Consider the following 20899-nt stretch of genomic DNA (forward strand, 5'->3'; position numbering starts at 1 on the left):
TCTTGCACAAATACAAGACAAATGGGTGGTGTCATAGTTTTTTATTTTTCTTTCGGCCGGGCCCACCTTTTTAATTCAATACCAAACAGATCCTCTACAAATACGAGTATGCTTTTGAGCTTCAGACCACTGGTTACAACCATTTTAGGCTTTTTTTTGTCCATAATTGCCAAAAGCAAAGAGCTATATTGTAAACTATCTAATTGATTTGGTCAATTGTATTAGAGACGACTGACAATGTATTGACACAACTTCTTCAATGTTCCCCTGAAGTTAAACAGTTACCTTCAGCTTTGTAAATTTGACAAACAACAACATAACCTCTCAGCTTTACCCATTTCTCTTCAAAAAAAGAAGAAAAAAATGGCTGAATCATTTTTGTTCAGTGTTGCAGAAAACATTCTGGGAAAGATAGCTTCTCTTGCACTGCAAGAAGTTTCTTTGGCATGCGGTCTTGAGAGGGATTTGAAGAAGCTTGAGGACAACTTAACAATAATAAAAGTTGTGTTACTGGATGCAGAAGAGAAGCAGGCACAGAGCCAAGCGTTGCGCCTTTGGCTTGGGAGGCTTAAGAATTTTTGTTATGATGCTGAGAATGTGCTGGACGAGCTCGAGTACGAAGGCTTGCGCAAACAAGTTGTGAAACAGTACGGACACACCAAAACGAAGCTAACACGCTTCTTCTCAAGCTCTAACCCGCTTAATTTCCATCTCAAAATGGGTCATAAAGTGAAGAAACTTGGGGAGAGATTAGATGAGATTGCAGCTGAAAAGTCAAAATTTCATCTTACAGAGCTAGTTGACTATCGATTAGCTGGTCGAATAAAGAGGGAAATGACTGACTCTCTGTTGCGTACATCAAATGTTATTGGAAGAGAGAGTGACAAGGAAATACTAGTTAACAAGTTTCTCTTAGATCCGATTGTGGGTGGAGATATCTCTGTGATTCCGATCGTTGGAGTAGGAGGCCTGGGGAAGACAACACTTGCCAAACTGCTATACAATGACCAGAGAGTAGACAAACATTTTGATCTCAAGATGTGGGTGTGCGTATCTGAAAGTTTTGACAAGAAACAAATCATGGTAAGCATGCTCAAGTCATTAGCTCTTCAAAATCGTGGAGACTTGGATCCTGACCAATTGCAAAAGCTGATTCAAGAAGAGCTGAATTCAAAGACATTCTTGCTTGTTTTGGATGATGTGTGGAGTGATGATCGCGGGAAATGGATTGAATTCAGGGATTTATTGGAGGGAGGTGCTCCTGGAAGTAAAGTCATAGTCACTACTCGCAGTGCCTCAGTTGCAACGACTGTTCGAACTGTCTCTTCATATGAGTTGAAGGGTCTTTCTCAGGAACAATGTTTGTCTTTGTTCAAGAAATTGGCATTTATAGAAGGAGAAGAGGATTTACATCCACATCTCAAAGAGATAGGAGGTGACATCGTGAAGAAATGTGGAGGGCTTCCTTTAGCTGTGAAGACATTGGGGACCCTTTTATATTCCAAAAGCGATGAACGTTATTGGAAATTCATAAGAGATAATGAGATATGGAAGCTGGAGCAGAAGGAAAATGACATTTTACCTGCTTTAAGGTTAAGTTATGATCAAATGCCATCTCATTTGAAATCATGTTTCAGTATTTTATCAATCTTTCCCAAGGATATTGATTTCACCAGCGTTTCATTGGGTCAAGTTTGGATGGCACATGGGCTTCTTCAAACCGCAAATGAACATCAAGACATAGAAGATACTGGATTGCAGTACATAAAGGAGTTGTATTCCAGATCATTCTTGCAAGACTTTGAAGATAATGGTGGTTTTTTTAGCTTTACAGTGCATGACTTAGTGCATGATCTTGCATTGTCAGTGGCACAAAGCGAGTGCTTTGCTATGAAGACTCATACCAACAATATATCTGAGGGGATTCGACATCTGTCATTGTCCAACAAGGCATTATTAGAACAAGAAGTTCCGGGTTTTCTAAGAAAGAAAAACTATTTGCGAACTATAATTTTCCCTAGTGAATTGCAAGGCCCTGCTTGTGAATCTTTTGTCAATACATGTATCTCTACATGTACGTATTTGAGGATGTTGGATTTGAAAGGATCATTTTTTGAGGTACTGCCAACTGCGATTGGTGGTTTGAAGTATTTGAGACATCTCGACTTATGTTATAGCAGAGTTAGGAGATTGCCTGATTCTATTTTGAAGCTGCACAATTTGGAAACTTTGTTACTTGGTAATTGTTTAGAACTTGAAGAGTTGCCAAGAGGCATAAGGAACCTGATTAAGTTGAGAGTTTTAGTAATAACGGTAAAACAGAAGTATTTACCGGAAGATGAAATAGGGTGCTTAACGTCTCTTCAGCTTTTGTCTATTGAATCTTGCACCAATCTTGAATTTTCGATGGAAGGAATACAACCTATAACATCCTTGCGATTCTTGGAGATTTGGAACTGCAAAAATTTAATTTCCTTACCTCGAAATTGGAAATATTTATCTGGATTGGAGGTTTTAAGTATCAAAAATTGCGTTCAGCTTAATTTGATGGAAGAAGATGAGAACCAAGAAGTCAAGGTGAGCCTTCGATCTTTGATGCTTGAATCGTTGCCACTACTCGTGACCTTACCCCAATGGCTTAAAATATCTTTCAACACTCTACAAACACTCACAATTAGTAGGTGTAAAAACATCTCCACATTTCCGGACTGGTTCCAAGACTTCACTTCTCTTGAAAAGATTTTGATCCGTTATTGTCCAAAGTTGTTGTCACTACCAGAGGAGATGCGTTGTCTGACTGCCTTGAAGGAATTGAAAATCATAGGATGTCCAACACTGCGTAAAAGATGCAAGAAGTTTGTAGGTGAGGATTGGCATAAGATAGCTCATGTCTCGAACATTGATATTGATGATGATGAAGTTGAAGATGAGGCATTATCAACTGCTTAGGTAACAAAATGTTTGCCCCTAAATTTGACTACTTTCTCAGTATTACTAAATTATAATGTTTCTTCTCTAATCAAAAAAGTTATTTTGCTTCTTCAATTTCATTCTGAATTATATTCTATAGAGCATATCAAACGCATTGCTTATATATTCAACAGGGTACTGAAACAAATCCATTCAACTGGTGAACGAAAATGATCTCGTCTCTCCACAAATTCTACCAATGCTTTGCAAACAGTGTTTACAGGCTTAGGTTGAGACTGAAACAAATCCTTTCAACTGGTGAACGGAGATGATCTCGTGTATCTATAAATTCTACAAATGCTTGCGAACAGTGTTTACAAGCTGAGATCGAGGCGGTGGCGTCGTCATGGTGTCATCTTCTAACAGGAGAACAAATAATGTGTGGTTGAGGTTGAGGTTGAGGCGGTGGTGTCGTCATGGTGTCATTCTTGGGCTAGAGCTTTGTGTATGTTCATCTATTTTATTTTAAAAAAGTTAAATTATATGTTGATTTAAACATGTTTGACTTCTCATATATAAAATTGATTATTTATTTATAGTTATATTGAATATTTTCTTACTATAAACTTGAACGGAGCATGGTTTCACTACATGGCCATAGAAAAATAGATCCATAATAGTCCATAACTTGGTGGCATTCTACCTATACAAATCCATATGGTAAATTCAAAATTCAAAAATAAAATCCTTAAAAACACTTTTTATCTCTTATCTCTTGATATTTCAATTCTCTATCCTCTCTCTCTCTTCTCTCTCTCCCCCTCCACACTCTCATGCACCCTCCTCTCTTTCACGCACCTTCTCTCTCCCTCTCTCACGGCTATCGATGGATCTCCATCGTTCCGCTACGAATTCAACCACCACTGCCGTCAAAAGAAGCATCCGGCCTCCAGGAGCAAAGCCCCACCACCACCTGCCGTCTGGTTTTGTCAAAAATCCACCGTGAAATCGTGTTAATCGCCATACAAAAAGCCCCGATCCGACTGATTTCGGTGTTGGTTCAGCAAACCGACACCACCAATGGACTCCCCTAGTTGAGGAGCACCTAGCCCAACCCTTCATTGATCAAAACGGCCACGACAAATGGACACTCAATGATGACTCGATTTTGATGGGTATTAGAGATTTTTGTTTGGGTTTTGTTTGGATTTTCATTGGTATTTGAGAGTTCAGTTGGAGTTTTGTTTGGGCTTTAGTAGGTATTTGAGATTTCGATTTGAGTTTCCATGGGTTTTATGGGATTTTATGCTTTGTCTTCTTATGATGCTTTGGATGTAATTAGTTACACTGTCAATCTAATAAGACATTGTTGAGTAAACTTGACATTGTTGGCTTATTTAGTTTGGGAGGGGCTTATTACAATTTATATATAAATGTTACACTGTCCATGTGATTAAACTGGGCATTGGTGGCTTAGTAAGTTTGGCAGGGGCTTATTACACTTTGAATGTGATTAATTACTCTGTCAATGTAATAAGCCATTGGTGAGTAAACTTGACAGTGTTGGCTTATGTAGTTTGGCAGGGGCTTATTACAATATATGTAAATAGTACATTGTCAATATAATAAGACACTTGTTATTAAACTTGGCATTGGTGACTTAGTCAGTTTGGTAGGAGTTTATTGCACTTTGAATGTAATTAATTACACTGTTAATGTAATAAGCCACTACTGTATAAATTTTGCATTTGTTGTCCAAAATGTATAAATTCATGACATTTTAATATTCATCATTTGTGCTTTCAGATCAAACATGGCAGGGCTCACGTCGAATACTCAAGGAAGAAGCAAGTCCAAGAATCACAACAAGTAATGGAAAAAAATTATTGAAGTTTGTTTGTTTGCATATTTTCCCTTACACCATAAACATATATGTGAGAAAAGACAAAAAAAATGATGTTTGTAATTACAAAACGATGAAACCTAACTCCACTTCATCTTCCTCCGCCACCAACACCGTTATTACCCCTACACTTCATCAAAGTCTTCAGATCCATCACCATCTCTCTCACACGGCTATCACCACCCCATCGGTCTCCATCACTGCTCCATTTTTGATCGTATATGTTGCAGTAGAGAAGAAAGACAAAGAAGAGAGGAAAGACAGAGAAGAAAGAGAAAATAGAGAGAAGAAAGAGATATGAAAAAGACAAAAAGAAAACCATGAGGCGAGAGAAACAGGAAAAATTAGAGAAAAGTGAGTTGTCTTTTTTAATCTAGGTTGCATGTTGAGTTGGCATGCCACCTAGACTATGTACATTTATGGATGTCAAAATTATGGCTACATATCATTTTCGTTCCAAAAAATATTATTTGAACTTGGTTTACCCAATTTATGTCTCTTCCTTCCAGTACCTACCCCGTAAAAGTTTATACATTTATTTACATCAAATTTAATATATATTAACAACTCTATTTGTGTATGTTTTTGTTTCTTTTCCTTGAAATTTTATTTCATGTGTTCAAAAAAAACTATATACCCATAACTCAATATGTATTTAGCAATATCTTTCTAAATCAAAAAAAAATTATTATTCGTGCGTAGCACGGTCCAAATACTAATTTATATTGAAAGAAAAATGACAAAAAGTTCAAATTTCTGGTAACCCAAACAACCCAAATCTAGGTGGCAATGCCATATCATTTATATCATTTGTCAAGGTGTAAAATTTTTTAAATTCAAAAATTTTCACCACTCTCTCAAGTTAAACCCTACGTTCCCTCACCCTCACACACACTCTCTCTTCCTCTCTTGGCTCGACGGATCTCTCTTCCTCTGTTGGCTCGACAGATCGTCTAGTGATGGATGGCGATCGGTCCATAGGCTCCCTTGATTCAATCGAGCAGCTCCATAATCGGATTTCAATGCTCGAGGTGGTGACGAAGTTGCAGATTTTTAAAGGATTCAAAGATATTGGGATATTGAAGCGGTTATGGGTTCTGATAAGGAGGGTTTTGTTGATTCGGTCAAGGGATTGAAATTCCCAGTGGTGGCAAAGCAATTGATGGCTGATAGGAGTACAGACTTGCACAAGGACAAAACTTATATCATCCTCTGTTTGTCTTCCTCCTTGATAATTGAAAAGGTGAGTCATCATTTGCATATATTTTTTACAGAATTTCTTTGATCTCTCTTTTAAGAATAGGAATGGCCACTCCCTTCCATAATGTTGTCACTCACGTGACTAATTACCATTCACTGATTCACTCTCTCCCAAACAAAATGTTACTAGTCTTTGACAAGGAAGGATTGGGTAAGATAGATACACCAGTTGTGTTGCAAGAGTTTGTGAATCATGGTTAGTCTGTTTTCAAGGTTTATGTGGTTGGAGAGCATGTGATTTTGTGTGATTTCAATGGATAGTTGGATACAATATTACGTTTTATGTCATTATATGTTTGCTATTTCATTGATTTAAATCAATGGAATTTAGCTATTCCATTGATTTTAACTAATTGATTTAGATATTCCACTGATTTGCCTGAAGTTTTGAAATTTCTTCTAGCTGCTAAACATGTTGAGTTAATAAACTTATTTGTATTTTCTGTATATGTTGTCCTTGCAAGGGTTGAAATCAAGAAGAGGATGTCACTAATCAGAGCATGGGAGGAGAGTGCAAAAAAGCAATGCTGAGAACAATGATATAGCTATTATTTACACCTCTGAAGATGAAGATGATATCATAAGAAAAATGTTTTTGTTAATTCTAGACTCCTTGTCATTATTTTCGTTAGTTGGCAGAGAGAATATATATTTTCTTCTATTGCATTTATCTGTATTAAAGAATAAAATTTGTAATGTCACTAGAAATGAAGCTCGCACATTTGTTTTATTATGTTTTAACATTGATCAAACATTTATATTTTGTTACAAGCTTTGATTGCTGATTTCATAGTTAGATATTCTACTGATTGTTTGGAAAGCTTGCAAAAATATAGAAACATGGCGTGAGTCCCGGAGTTTTGTTTCCTTTGCACATAACCAGGAAGTTTGTTCTTGCGATTACATTTAGGCTTTTAAATAGATTTATCTATTCTATCGATTTTAAATAATGGATTTAGTTGTTATATTGGTTCAAACAAATGAATTTAGTTGTTCCACTGCTCAAACCAATGAACTTAGTTGTTCCATTGATTCAAACAAATGGATTTAGTTGTTTCACTTATTCAAAACAATGAATTTTGTTATCAATGTGGAGTGGATTTTATTTTGGAATTTATTAATTTTAATGTAATTCAACTGCTTTTAATCTCAAACAGATCATTATTCCATTGATTTTGATGTCATTACACTGATTTTGATCCTTGAATACAAACCCCATCTCAACAGCTATTGTATGCTCTTACGTTTTGTTCTTTGTTCCATGATTTCTTAACTCGGGAATCGCTAATTCCATTGATTAAATAAATGGAACTTAGTTATTCCATTCATTAAATTAATAGAACTTAGTTGTTTAATTGATTAAATCAGTAGAGTTTAACTAATTCAATTGGTGGTGTACTTTGTGAGGATATATTGTAATCATTTACCTCTGAAGCTAATTTCTTCATCTAAGATTCCTCATCTTTCTAGGGCTTTTCAAATATAATTTAGATTAGTGTTGGGCTTTTCAATTCTGGGTGCTGTTTATGAGGCTCCTTATCTCTACATTTCGGTGGCTATTTGCTTGTAATTTTCTTTCTTTCATACTTAATAAAATTCAAATAGATCTATCAAAAAAAAGTTTCACAACTTCTTAGTTTGTGTACCAATTGAATAGTTGGAAATGTACTCATTTCAAAAGAATTTGAAAAAAGTTGATTGTTGGCTTAATTGAATTGATGGAATAATCAAGAGCTAAACCGCATCAGGAATGCCAAAAGAGAACATCGTCGTAAGGCTTGGTGGCCACTTGTTGCACCACGCGGGGTGAATGCTTGTATCATTGTGGGAAGACCTTTGGCATCCATTAGTGTAGGCCAAGAACAACTCACATTCTCTGGCATCTTGCGAATTGGAAAACAGTCCTTGAAACGGTTTAGTAGGTTTATTGCATCTCAGCACATGCATTTGTTTGTGGTTCTCTTGCTCCCTACAGGGTTGTTACTTGTTAGGGCATGCAACGTGTTCAATTTTTTAATGTGGTGGAATAGGGTGATAATGATATGATGAATCAAGGAAGCAAATTCATTGATAAAAATTAATGGAATAATTCAAATCCACTAATAAAATCAATGGAATAGCCTAAATCCACTAATAAAAATTAATGAAAGTTTCTTCAAGAGATATATTCTATCGATTTTTAATAATGGATTTAGCTATTTCACTAGTTCAAAACAATTAATTTAGTTGCTTCACTGGTTCAAAATAATGAATTTATCTGTTTCATTGATTCGAAACAATGAATTTAGTTATTCCACTAATTCAAAACAATGAATTTAGTTGTTCCACTAGTTCAGAACTATTTTTAATCTCAGGTAGATTGATTGATAAAAATTAATCGAATAGTCGAAATCCACTAATAAAATCAATGGAATAGTCCAAATCCACAAATAAAATCAATGGAAGAGCCCAAATCCATTGATATAAAGTTTTTGTTCAATAACTATATTTCTTACAATAAAATCATTGGGATGACTCAATGTAATAACATAAGAAATCAATGGAATAACCAGATGTTTCAAAAAAAGTAATGGAACAACATACAAAATCAATGGAATAACTATTCCGGCCGTCCGATGGCTGAAACCTGTAGAGCTCAACAAGACGAGTCCAACGGTGGTGGTGATTCGCAAAGAGGTGGCCTATGGTGGTTAGATCGAACTTCGAAAGTTTCGTTTTGCCGCGACTTCAAACTCAGATTCCGATGAAATAGGCAACTGTTGGCAACAAACGAAGGCTGAGGGTGAGTCATAACGCTCCGACGCTTCGGTTTGATGGGTCGGTGTCTTAGATCGATGGCCGGACGGTAGACTTTGGGTTCAGGCAAAGAGGGAGAGAAGAGAGAGAGAAAAGAAGAGAAAAAGAGGGGAAGAGAGAACACGTGAGAGTGTAGGGGAGATGTAAGAGTGTGGGTATTTGTTTGAAAATTTTAAAATTCTCTCTCATTAGCCTAGTCATCAATTCAGTCACCATGCCACCTAGAATTGGGCTCCTATATTTTGGACTACCTAACATTGTTGGAAAAATAACAACAATGTTCCCCGCTAATTTATAGCTATTGGGGGCTAAAATGTCATTTGAAGAAGAAAAAAGAACAAGTCGTTGGCTGCCATGCGGGCTGGGCACCTGAGCTGGGTTTCTCAGCCCAGCCCATAAGGCATATGTGGGTCGGGCCGGGCCGTACCGGGTTCAAGGCCTCGCGGCCCGTTTGACAGCACTAGGTGCACTTGTACCTTAAAATGGCCCCGCTTTATGTCGTCTATCCACTATGCTTTCAGGGGTATGCAAGTCATTTAACAAAATTGACATGTACATATATTTGATGCTAGGTCCCCAATTCGTTGGCTGGGAAGATTGGCAATTTTCTCGCAAACTTAAAAGAAATCAGTCGAGCAAACCGCAAGGATCCCCAGATGTCTTTCCTAGAAGAATTTCAAGCCGGTAAGTTATCACGTTGATCTAAGACGCCTTCTTTTGAATCCCTAATTTATTTTATTGATGTAATGTCAAAACCAATTTTTCGTATCTGAATGAACCGGAAGAGAATTGATTCATTTTATTGTACATTTGATGCTTTGGGAGCTGTTGTTAATAGCTTCTATTTCTGATTTTTTTTTTCTTTCCATTTGGACTCTTTTCTTGTTCTTTGAGTTCTGATAGTATAACTGAACAATGTTAACGTCAATTTCATTGTTGCCCATTGATCGATGTGGTGGGATATTACATGGTTATATGCTTTTTGTTTGGGAAGATACAAGTCTTCTAATTGTTTCTAGATGGAAACACCCTCTAACGAGTACGTATAATATTATCTTCCAAAACTAGCATTTATTAGCTGAAATATGAGATCAAGTGTTTTGATACTGTCTATTTTATGCATTACAGAATGTATTTTTGTAATGGTACTACCAAAGCTCTCCGAGTGACTACATTCTATTGAGTTCAAGTGACTACCCCAGTTTTGAGGAAGAAATTATCAAAGGCTGGACTACATAGTTTAAACCATGAACGTCTTGATTAATTATGCTATGAATAATCAATAATATGAGTATGTCACTGCCAGGACATAAATGTATAGGGAGAGATATCAACCTTGAAGGCTACAAATAGTTATAGTTGATAATAAACTTCTGATAGTGGCCCATGCACGTCACGTTTTAGGCATACCAGAACAAGAAATACAAATCTACTTTAGCACCCCATTGAATTTTCAGTTTTAATTTTCCCTTGATATATTAAACCCTTGCCTCATTTTTAAAAAAAAACAAAGAAATTCAAGGGCTAGATTAGGCGGAAGATATATTTTCATCTATATATCTGAATATGTAGCTGACTAGCTGTACATAAATATTGTTTGTTTTGTTTGTCCTTCTGTTAATATTTCTATATTTTTTCAATGTAGATTTATGCTCCTTTGCAGAGTCTCAGTCTCGGTATATGTGTGCTGTTCTGTTAAATATTGATTGTGAGTAATACATTTCTTTCTTTGAGCACTTACTGAATTGCTTGCTCTTAACTAATTTACCTTTGTACAGATCTGGAATCACTGCCGAATATTCTGCAAAAGAAGTATGCCTTGCTGCATGATCTCGATAAAAGTTTACTAGGTATTCAGTATAACAGGCTTTAGTAGATACTACTGCCCTTCATAATAAAACTAACTAGATTCCGGAAGTTCTCAGATTTGTGAATGAAAGAGAGATATACAACAGTTGCAAATTAATGACAGTGAAAACTGCACAAAGTAAAAGCTGAGTTTTCTTTTATGGATGGACTTGATGGGGGCAAAATCAGGATCATGATCTGCATCTGGCTTAGTTTACAACCAAAATAACCCACTAGGTTCGATTGGTGATGAAAAATATTTTTGAAGAAACAGATGTTATGTTTTTCTTTCTTTCCTTTTTTGTCTGACATTTATAAACTGCACAAAGTAAAAGCTGAGCTTTCTTTTATGGATGGGCCTGATGGGGTGAAATCAGGATCATGATCCGCATCTGGCTTAGTTTACAACAAAATATCCCACTAGGTTCGACTTGTGATGAAAATCATTTCAAGAAACAGATGTTATGTTTTTCTTTCTTTTTTTGTTTCCTGTGTTTTGTGCCTAAGCTTATAAATAAATACTTCATTTTTCATGTAGCAAGAAAAATTGAAGCACATAAAATCATCTGCTTATTTGTAACTAAAATTTTATTTCCTGTCTGGGAATGGACTTCTCAAAAATTCTTTTTTTCAGAAATTCAGAAGCAAAATGAAGAGCGATGTGAACGAGAAATAGAGGATATTAAACGGGGTGTTAAAGCTGGAAATATCACACCGGATACTTCGCTAATTAGATTCTCAGATGAAGCACTTGATGAGCAGAAACACAGCATTAGGATTGCTGATGAAAAGGTTGCATTGGCTCTTCAGGCATATGACTTGGTATGTGGAAACATGGCTTTTGTTATATGTTCGATTAAAATAATCTGCCGCATGTATACTCTTATTTGCACTATGGTTGCCAATTTAGGGTGGATTGGTAATACCCATTTTCTTGACATCTTTCCTATTCAATTGCCATATTTCTTGCATTTTGGTGGATCGGTAACTAGTGAGTAGCGACTAATCCTGAAGCTGCAAGATTCTGTTGTTTTAGTCATTCAGGAAAAGAACTGAACATGGCTATTCCACTAATGACCCAGGGAATCATCAATCAATCATTTCCTTGCCTAAAGACCGAAAATCATCAGTTAATTTTAAAGTATGGTAGGAGTTTCTCCTACTTTTATAAGATAGTTTTTTTTCCAGTTTGGTCGTGGCTAATAATATCTGCTAAGTAGATATACAAGCGAAGAAATTACATCACTACCTTTATAGGCAGAAATTCTTGAGTAAAAATGAAATATCCTTCTACCATTCCCAAAACAAATTGCAAAAAACGAGTGTCATCAGAGCGTGGCTGTGAAAGATATATAGGGATTGAATGAAGTAGAAATGTCTTGTGCAATTTTGATTCACGGGTTAATGTGCTATTCTAATTACTTTCTTCCCCATTTACATAATTTTTTCTGTCTATGTTTTTTTAGGAATTTATAGTGGACTCTATTCATCCTTGTATAGTGATGCAAACTATCCCCAAATAATGCTCTTTGCTTTTTTCTCTTTACTTTTGGTAAAATCTGATTATTACGATTCCCCTGCAACATCTCGTCCATGTTTAGCAAAGGATACACGCAAACACAAACAGAATTCTAGATTCTCGTCGTTATTTTCTTGCCAGCAGTGTATAATCTATTCATGTTGCAGGTAGATAAACACATACAACAACTTGATCAATATTTGAAAAGGTTTGATGAAGAGATTCGCCGGGGTAATCGTCTGATATCCCTTTTTCAATATCCCTCAGCCTGTAATTGGCATTTTCCCATTAGAATATGCTTCAATAGATTATATATTTAGTTGCCTGCTTATGTATTTCATCTGTTTTGCATGCGCTATTCTGATGTGATAACAGAGAGAGAAATTGCTGCTGCAACTGCCCTGCCTACACCTAGTCCTGATGGTAGCGCAAAGCCTGGAAGGAGTAGTGAAAGTGGAAGGGGAGGTCGTAAAAAGTATATCTCTATCTTTAATATGTTGATTTTTTGGTTTCTTCAAAGACTCCCTAACAAACTTTGTCCTTGAGTTTATGTTAATATTAAACTCTTTCTGGTTAAACTCACTAGTCATCACCCCTTCTCTCCACCTCATTTTTATCCTTAGCAAGTGTCTGTGACTGCATTACACGTCTTCGACCTGCAAAACGACCTGCAAAATGCCTTGTCATTTGATCATGCGTAACCAACTGAGACACATGTGCATGCCTTCTTCATTAGTACATTTGTGTAATTTATACCCTCTTCTTAGGTAGTGGTTTTTTCCCTTTTCTTTTTATTTTCTTTCCCTGCTTATTTATGGTGTTAGCAAGACATGGGAGATAGAGATGATGATTGTGAGGGATAGAAGTTGTCATCCAAGGATACTGTTCTATAAATTTCCTTGTTATTTCAATCCAAGGAAGTTGCATTTTATGGTATTCAAAAAAGAGGTTGTTTACGCCCATGCTACCCAAGCAGTATAGATGAAATTTTCATGAAACCACCTATTTTTGCAGAACACGGCTAGCAACAGCAGCTGCAGTATCTTCAGTGACAGAAGCAGCAGCATCTAGTGCTACAAATCCTACTGGTATGGAGTTAGATATACCAGTTGATCCAAATGAACCCACTTATTGTTTCTGCAACCAAGTTAGCTACGGGGAGATGGTGGCTTGTGATAATCCAGATGTATGTTCTCTCAAGTATATTTATATTTCCTTTTCAAATATTTTGTCCTTTTTTTTTTTTTTGTGTTATGTGATGAAAACTCTGTTCCTGAACAGTGCAAGATAGAATGGTTTCACTTTGGCTGTGTTGGTCTAAAGGAACAGCCAAAAGGAAAGTGGTATTGCTCGGACTGCGCTACTGTAAAGAATCGGCGGAAAGGCAGATGATGCAGGATCTTGTGCCTTTATGTATCTGCAAAGCCTTGTTGTAAAATTGTCTTAACAGGCATGATAGATATTTTACTAACCCTTTTGTTCTTTCCGTTTTGAATTTGTTAATGTTCATAGAGTTGCTTCATTTTGATTCAGCTGTTGGTTCTCTGGATTCATATGTTCTATGCAACATTCTACTTGTTCAATGTCAGATATTCTGGAGTCAGCCTTGCCATTCTGCTATGCAGCAACTTATCTGTAATTTGAGTTGCTTTAAAGGCCAATTTTAGAAATTAGAACTCACTGAAATTTTTAGCTAAAACATCTGACGAAGTAATCTCCAACCTTACCCCCAGCTTTGTAGTAATACGGCTATTGAACATACAACCCTAGATGTTCCCCCAAATTTTCAGAACAAAAAAGGCTTGTTTTCCAAATAGAAACTAGAAAGACTTTCAAAAATTATTTTTCTTTTCCAAAGATATGGAGATTATATGCCCTTGAGAGTTGAGAGGAGGGTTGGTTTTTTATGTAGAAAGTTGAAATTGGAAATTGTAGCCTTGACTTGAGGACAGAGGATATATTGAATACCTTAAGCCTGAGGGTACCCCAAGATGAAGAAGAAGATATTACTCAAGGGCCATCCATGAAACTATGAAAGCATCTTATACGGAAATAAAATTCTTGGGATGCCTTGTTGTCTTGTGAATATCAAAAACTATTTTCATCACAAACAGTACTCCTATCGCTTTTTTTTTTTTTTTTTGAGTTGTCCCAAAATTAATGTTACTTTTCTTCATTAATTAATAAATTTACTATTATATTTCAAAATTACCCTTGTAATTTTAATTATTCTTGTTTTAAGAAAAAAAAATTATCACCATAAATAAGGACAAAATTTAGATGTACAGTTGCATTATATTTAATCATAACTCCTTAAAATTAAATTTTCAAATGATGACAAACAAATTGAGACGGAATAAATTTTAAGGATCTATCAGTGTCTCATGTTAAGAAATTGTCAAAGAAATTAGCTGATATTGCCTTTCTAGGACCATAAAGACTTGTAGTTTTGACAATGACGAAGTATAGAATCAATAACCTCTCAATTGCAGTGGCAAAAAGTCTTGATAGACAGTTCTCATTACCGTACACATGCCACCCAACCTATGGTTTGATCCTAAATTTCCCACATTTGAATAATAACTCATTTATGAATAATGTATGGCCTGCCTGAAGATCAAAAATAAATTCAGGAACTCAATAATCCATGCCGCCCATGCCACCCATACCACCACCCATTGCTGGAACTTCCTTCTCATCTTTTGGAAGTTCAGATATGACAGCTTCAGTTGTTGTCATCAGAGAGGACACGCTGCGTATAGAAGTGGCACACAAATGGTGAATTGATAGAAAAACAAAAGAAATGACCAAGTCGGTGAGACGAAAGGATTTTCAGCTTACCTAGCTGCGTCGACCAAAGCTGTCCTAATAACTTTCAATGGATCGATGATGCCCGATTTAACCATATCGACATATTCACCTGGTTAAACAATCAAAATTGGTATATTATTTCACTGCTTATAGAATTGAACACGAGTTTGTAACCAAACACACGAGTGCAAAGATTCAAGCACACGGCAAACAAACATACACAACCTCAGAGATTAAAATAATGCAGTAACTGACCTTTGGCAGCATCATATCCAAGATCAGGGTTATCCTGCTCCAGTAACTTACCAACAACAACAGCTCCCTCTACTCCAGCATTTGCAGCAATTGTGTATACAGGTGTCTGCAAATCAAAAACAAATACGAGTATGCCTTCTTTTACACGATGAATAGAAATCCCACAAGTATAAAATTCCTTATCTCAAGTATTGCAGCTATTTACATGACAAAACCCATGAAATGTGAATTTGTTCACACCCCTGTTGATGTGGGATAAAAAAATTTACACATCAGCAAGACACAAACCTTGAGTGCATTCTGAATAATTTGAACACCAATCTTCTGATCGAAGTTGGCAGTTGGCAGCTTATCCAACTCTTTTGATGCATAAAGAAGAGCAACACCTCCACCTGCAATAGAAACATTTCATTAAGAAATTGTCCCCCATGTTCAATTTTAAAATATAATTTAGACGAGATGGGTGGAAAATTCACCTGGTACTATACCCTCTTCGACTGCTGCCTTTGTGGCATTTAAGGCATCTGTAACTCTGTCTTTCTTCTCACCAACTTCAGTTTCACTAGCTCCTCCAATCTGCAACAAGCCATGTCTAGTTTTCATCTCCATTTTGGTGATTCCAAAGCTAAGTACCGGAAATTGTTGCAAATACCAAATAAAGAATGCAGCTGACTAAGAAGCCTCAGTTGCTTTGCCAACAGGACTTAGTATTCTAATAACAGAACAAGACTTCACACAGACCTTCAATACTGCAACACCTCCTGAGAGTTTTGCCAATCTATCTTGCAATTTCTCCTTGTCATAGTCGGATGTGCTCAATTCAATTGCAGCCCTGATCTGATAGCCCAAGAAAAGAAGCCATACTTTCAGGAGCACATGGAAATGATTTAATAAATTTTCTCGACCATTTACTTCTACAAAGAAATAATGAGCCAGCTTGTAAATACGAAAACAAAAGCAATGCTTCACAAACACGCACCTGTTCGCATCTTTCCTCAATGGCCTTCTTGTCACCGGCGCCATCAAGAACAACAGTATCATCTTTTGAAACTGTAACCTGCAGCACAAAACCAACAAGAAACACTACTTCAAGATGTCATACCCACAGCAACAGAAAAGAAAAACACAATCATGTCTAAAGCACTTAATAACTACAACTTTCAAGCAATATTTGAGCTTTACCTTTTTGCAAGACCCAAGCATATCCAGATCCACCTTTTCAAGATTCATACCAAGCTCCTCAGTTATAAGCTGCAACCAATAAAGAAAAGCACATTAAAGGGTCTTCCTATCTCTAGATAACAATAAGATAGATGCATACAAGAGCACTAACCTCTCCTCCAGTGAGAACTGCAAGATCTTGCAGATTGGCCTTCCTGTTCTCTCCAAACCCAGGGGCTTTGATTGCACAGACCTGTAGTACATAGGAAATTCCAATAAGGAGTATAATCAAGAGCTAAATTACAGCACAGCACAAGATACAAATTACTGATACATCCAACTGTAAATATCAGACCTTGATTCCAGCACGCAGTTTGTTGAGAATTAGAGTTGCTAGGGCATCACTTTCAACATCTTCAGCAACAATCAATAAGGGCCTTTGTTTCTGAAAACAATTATAAAATCTAAATCAGCTAAACAAACCTAATTCTAAAAGTACTTACTGTTGAGACTTTATTTTTTATAAGAAAAAAGAAGTTTCAACAATTATAAGTATAGTCATATGTAACACAAAGCCCACTATTATTACAATATATTAAACATAAAAACTGACGTTCACCTTCAATGCCAACTCTAGTACTTTCACCACGGCATTTATGCTTGAGATTTTCTTCTCATGGATCAGAACTAGAGGATCTTCTAATTCCTGCCATAACAGACATCGATAGCATCTTAGTAAATTGGCAGGATATCATACAGTTACGTAAGGAGCTGTTTTCACTTTCTTACATCATGATATTATAACTGAGGTTACAAGATATATGCCATGCATCTCAATTCAAGGAATTAAGCGCTTACACATTTTTGATTCTTTTGGTTGGTAATGAAATAAGGAGAAATGTAGCCCCTGTCCAACTTCATCCCCTCAACAACTTCTAACTCGTTGAATAATGTCTTCCCATCCTGCAATAGTTAAACAAAGAGTAACAACCATGCATCTCAGCAAACAAATTAAGACAATAGAGAAAAGGAGGAGACAAAGCTCTGAAAAACCTAACCAGAACACAAACAAAGTGATGTGGAAGGAAAGAAAACTATAATGCACATCACATAAAGTTAAAATAGGACATAGAATGCTGTCATCCAGAAACCACAGTTGGACTATGAACTCTATTTGGAGGAAATATTATTTACTTATTAAAAAACACCATATGGAGCCTATACATTAGACGGTATTTATTGACAGCCATCGGAGTCTGGTCAAGTAAGTTCATTTTCCATTGTGCTGCTTGTTTTCATAAGTAAAAGCAAACTTCAGCAAGTGAGACAACAGGGAAAAAGAGCACGCATATACACCACATAAACATACAAAACATTGACATTCTAGAACAGTCATCCCAAAAATGATACCCTCTTTAAAGAATATCAAACAAAACTCTAAACTGCTGCTCTGTTTCAAAAGCAAGACATTAAAAGCCGAACAGATCCAAAACTTCAGTCACTACTACAATTGAATTCCAAAAACTATTTACATGACAGATTAGGATTCTCAATTTAAGCATGCATGTCTCATGACCATATGAATGATTGCGTTAAAACAAGTGTGTTATGAAGGCATCTCCAATCCTGAACAGCACTAAGTTACGAAATCTTCTTCCATAAGTCTCCAGTAGGAGTAAATAACAGAATCAAAACATATGTTATCTGAATGCTGAGTTAAAGTTAGCGTATATAATAATACAATACTCCACAAGTTGAAGTCCAAGGACTTCCGTAGCACCAGAAACAGCTTGTAGCCTCTTTTGTTTGGGGAGGGGTGAAAAAATATGCTCCACAACTTGACCGAACAATCATGATCCAAAGAGCACGACACTAATAAATTGAAGAAACAAAAATAGAGTTTTCAACATACTTGAATTGTGATAACTCCCTCTTTGCCAACTTTCTCCATGGCCTTAGCAATCAACTCACCAATTTCCCTCTCTCCATTTGCTGATATAGTACCAACCTATCAAGCAAATAATTGAGTTACCCTTGAATGAAAATTGAACTTCTAAATACACATAAACAGATATGCACATAATGTAACAAACCTGAGCTATTTCTTCCGAAGTGCTGATCATCCTTGCCCTGCTCTTCAAGTTTGTGACAACAGAATCAACTGCCATAGTGATACCACGTCTAAGGTCCATTGCATTCATCCCAGCAGCAACTGACTTGCACCCTTCAGCAAATATTGCTTTTGTGAGGACCGTAGCACATGTAGTCCCTGCAAACACATTGAAAATCTCTCATGACAAAATTAAGCATACATAACATAACAAACGCTAATACATTTTTCTATCTGTAAATGTTACATCATTTCCTTTGTACCAACAATAAAAACATGGATGTCATGCCAACTATATTAAGGCAGAAAAAGATAACAGGAAAAAAGAAAGATACAAGCCACATCTGGTAGAGAATAAGTTTATAAAGATGTAAAGAAAAAGTTCTATGTAGTTTCAAAGGCTTACCATCGCCAGCAACATCATTGGTTGCATTTGCCACCTGTTTCACCAGGCTAGCACCAATGTTCTTGACCTTATCTTTGAACTCAATACTCTTTGCAACAGTTACACCATCCTTGGTCACTTTTGGGGGACCATAGCTTTGTTCAATAACCACATTACGCCCCTTCAAACAAAAGAGCACCAAAAGAAACACTCCCAGTCAGCATAACAAGATAGTGTCCATAAAATGCGAAGCACCAAATAATGTAGCTGATAAATATTGAACACAATACGCAAGATATATAGCATAGGTACAATATTACAAGATTTCAATATTCAGTTAGCATTACTGATTAACAAAATGAGCATCAGTCACTATTCCGTAATGAATGGAAAAACCACTAATTCTAACAAAGGACCACAAATCTAAATATCAAATAAGCAACAATCCAAGACTGATATTGAATCAACACATCAGACTTAAGTACACCACTTATAATAGCATGTAGGATGCAAGTGAAAGACCTTCGGACCCATTGTGACTTTGACGGCGTCAGCAAGCTCTTCAACACCTCTTAGCATCAAGGCGCGTGCCTCTACCCCATATCTAATGTCTTTGGCGGCATAGTTCCTGCTCCAGTTCAACCTGCTTCCAACCTAGAACACAAACAGAAATAGACGAGTTCAGAGGAAGTTACGAAGAAAACGTAATTAAAGATCAACAAAGACACAAATAGTGGATAAACTACGATCACCTGCTGAGCACAGGTCCTCACAACCCTGCAAAAAACAAAAGAAACAGAACTACAGTGAGATAAATCAAGAAAATAACAGTATCATTGGTCGAGACAGAGGAAACTAATAGGACGAAAAAAATTTAAATTTCAAATCCAATGTATTGGCGCTCGATTGTTCAACACTGGCTTCTCCGCATTTCCTTCGCACATCGAACTTTTTCTTCTCGAGAAACAAACAAAACATAATCGAAGTATGTAGGGAAGAAGACACACCGAGATTTGGAGGCGAGGCTTGAAGTGAGACGGTACATGGCGAAGACAGTCAATAGATGGTAAAGCAAAAAGAGAAAGCGAGAGAGACACGGCGATGAAAGACTGACTGAAACAGGAACGAGTATGGGGAGCGTGCGTTTTTAACGGAGTGGGAAGGTTCCAGAAGCAAACCAGTCGCAACTCGCAACTTCTAGTTCTAGCGTTCTAGGGTTTAGGGTTTTACTAAAAACCCTCCTCCACAATTTCATTTTCACTCGTTTTTAATTTTGCCTTACCATTTTTTTTTCTTTTAAAAAAAACCCCTCTGGCGTCATTATTATTTACAAGAAGTCTACAATATTTTGTTGATCACATAATTTTGATTAAGATGATAATTTTACTATTTAAATTCAACCTTTAACATACTTTGTAGTTAAGGATTTTTTTTCTTTTTAATGTGAATTTTATTAGATTCTTTATTTTACCTACTCAAATATATTATAGATTCTCTATTTTACCTATTTAAATATATCTTTTCACAATTTAGAGCATTTCTACTTATAACAATTGCATTAGAACATCTCCTAACAGATTCTCTATTTTATTAGAAAATACTACTTTTTGAGTTTTGACAGTTTAGATATTCTCTATTCAACAACCACTGCATTAGTATCTTTATTCTAAATTTTTACTGCATTAAAATATTAGTTTCTTCGTATTTCATTATTCCTTATGCATATTATATGATTTCAAGTAAGAATTAAAATGTTTACGAAATATATTCTAGTTTATATATCAATTTTGGACAAAATAATTAATATTAATTAAAATAAAAATATTTTCGTTAAAAATAATTAAAAATATTTATTAATTTATAATAAACTAAAAACAGATATTTCCAACCACTGTATTTTATAATCAAAGATTATTAACAATTATATTTGAAAAGCAAATG

The 20899-nt window shown here is 36.0% G+C and overlaps 3 protein-coding genes across 6 annotated transcripts; 2 read left to right on the forward strand and 1 right to left on the reverse strand.

The window, feature by feature from the left end:
- The first annotated feature begins 211 nt into the window (after positions 1 to 211).
- On the forward strand, positions 212 to 3371 carry LOC120015464 (putative disease resistance protein RGA3). Of its 2 annotated transcripts, none has more exons than XM_038867908.1 (2): positions 212 to 2949; positions 3105 to 3371. In XM_038867908.1, exon 1 carries the CDS (start codon positions 364 to 366, stop codon positions 2947 to 2949), a length of 2586 nt encoding a protein of 861 aa, XP_038723836.1. In that variant the 5' UTR covers positions 212 to 363; the 3' UTR covers positions 3105 to 3371. The 2 variants fall into 2 exon arrangements, with proteins under 2 accessions (XP_038723836.1, XP_038723837.1); XM_038867909.1 differs by having other exon boundaries at positions 3185 to 3371.
- A 6044-nt stretch (positions 3372 to 9415) lies between these two features.
- LOC120014624 (PHD finger protein ING1) lies at positions 9416 to 13846 on the forward strand. 3 transcript variants are annotated; one of them, XM_038866630.1, is made up of 8 exons: positions 9432 to 9553; positions 10515 to 10577; positions 10648 to 10719; positions 11352 to 11539; positions 12404 to 12467; positions 12612 to 12711; positions 13251 to 13422; positions 13518 to 13846. In XM_038866630.1, exons 1-8 carry the CDS (start codon positions 9526 to 9528, stop codon positions 13626 to 13628), a joined length of 798 nt encoding a protein of 265 aa, XP_038722558.1. In that variant the 5' UTR covers positions 9432 to 9525; the 3' UTR covers positions 13629 to 13846. The 3 variants fall into 3 exon arrangements, with proteins under 3 accessions (XP_038722559.1, XP_038722558.1, XP_038722557.1); XM_038866629.1 differs by lacking the exon at positions 9432 to 9553 and adding an exon at positions 9770 to 9908; XM_038866631.1 differs by lacking the exon at positions 10515 to 10577 and having other exon boundaries at positions 9416 to 9553.
- An 837-nt stretch (positions 13847 to 14683) lies between these two features.
- Positions 14684 to 20077, reverse strand: LOC120014502 (chaperonin CPN60-2, mitochondrial). Its single transcript, XM_038866468.1, has 18 exons — positions 19966 to 20077; positions 19711 to 19735; positions 19481 to 19612; positions 18980 to 19139; positions 18557 to 18732; positions 18376 to 18471; positions 17322 to 17426; positions 17083 to 17169; positions 16819 to 16908; positions 16636 to 16716; positions 16485 to 16553; positions 16282 to 16359; positions 16044 to 16139; positions 15779 to 15878; positions 15591 to 15694; positions 15303 to 15408; positions 15078 to 15156; positions 14684 to 14988 (listed from the first exon to the last, which is right to left on the reverse strand). The coding sequence occupies exons 1-18, from the start codon at positions 20001 to 20003 to the stop codon at positions 14874 to 14876; spliced, it is 1737 nt and encodes a 578-aa protein (XP_038722396.1). The 5' UTR covers positions 20004 to 20077; the 3' UTR covers positions 14684 to 14873.
- Positions 20078 to 20899: the final 822 nt, after the last annotated feature.

Source organism: Tripterygium wilfordii, chromosome 14 (assembly GCF_013401445.1).
Source record: "Tripterygium wilfordii isolate XIE 37 chromosome 14, ASM1340144v1, whole genome shotgun sequence".
Lineage (NCBI taxonomy): Eukaryota > Viridiplantae > Streptophyta > Magnoliopsida > Celastrales > Celastraceae > Tripterygium > Tripterygium wilfordii.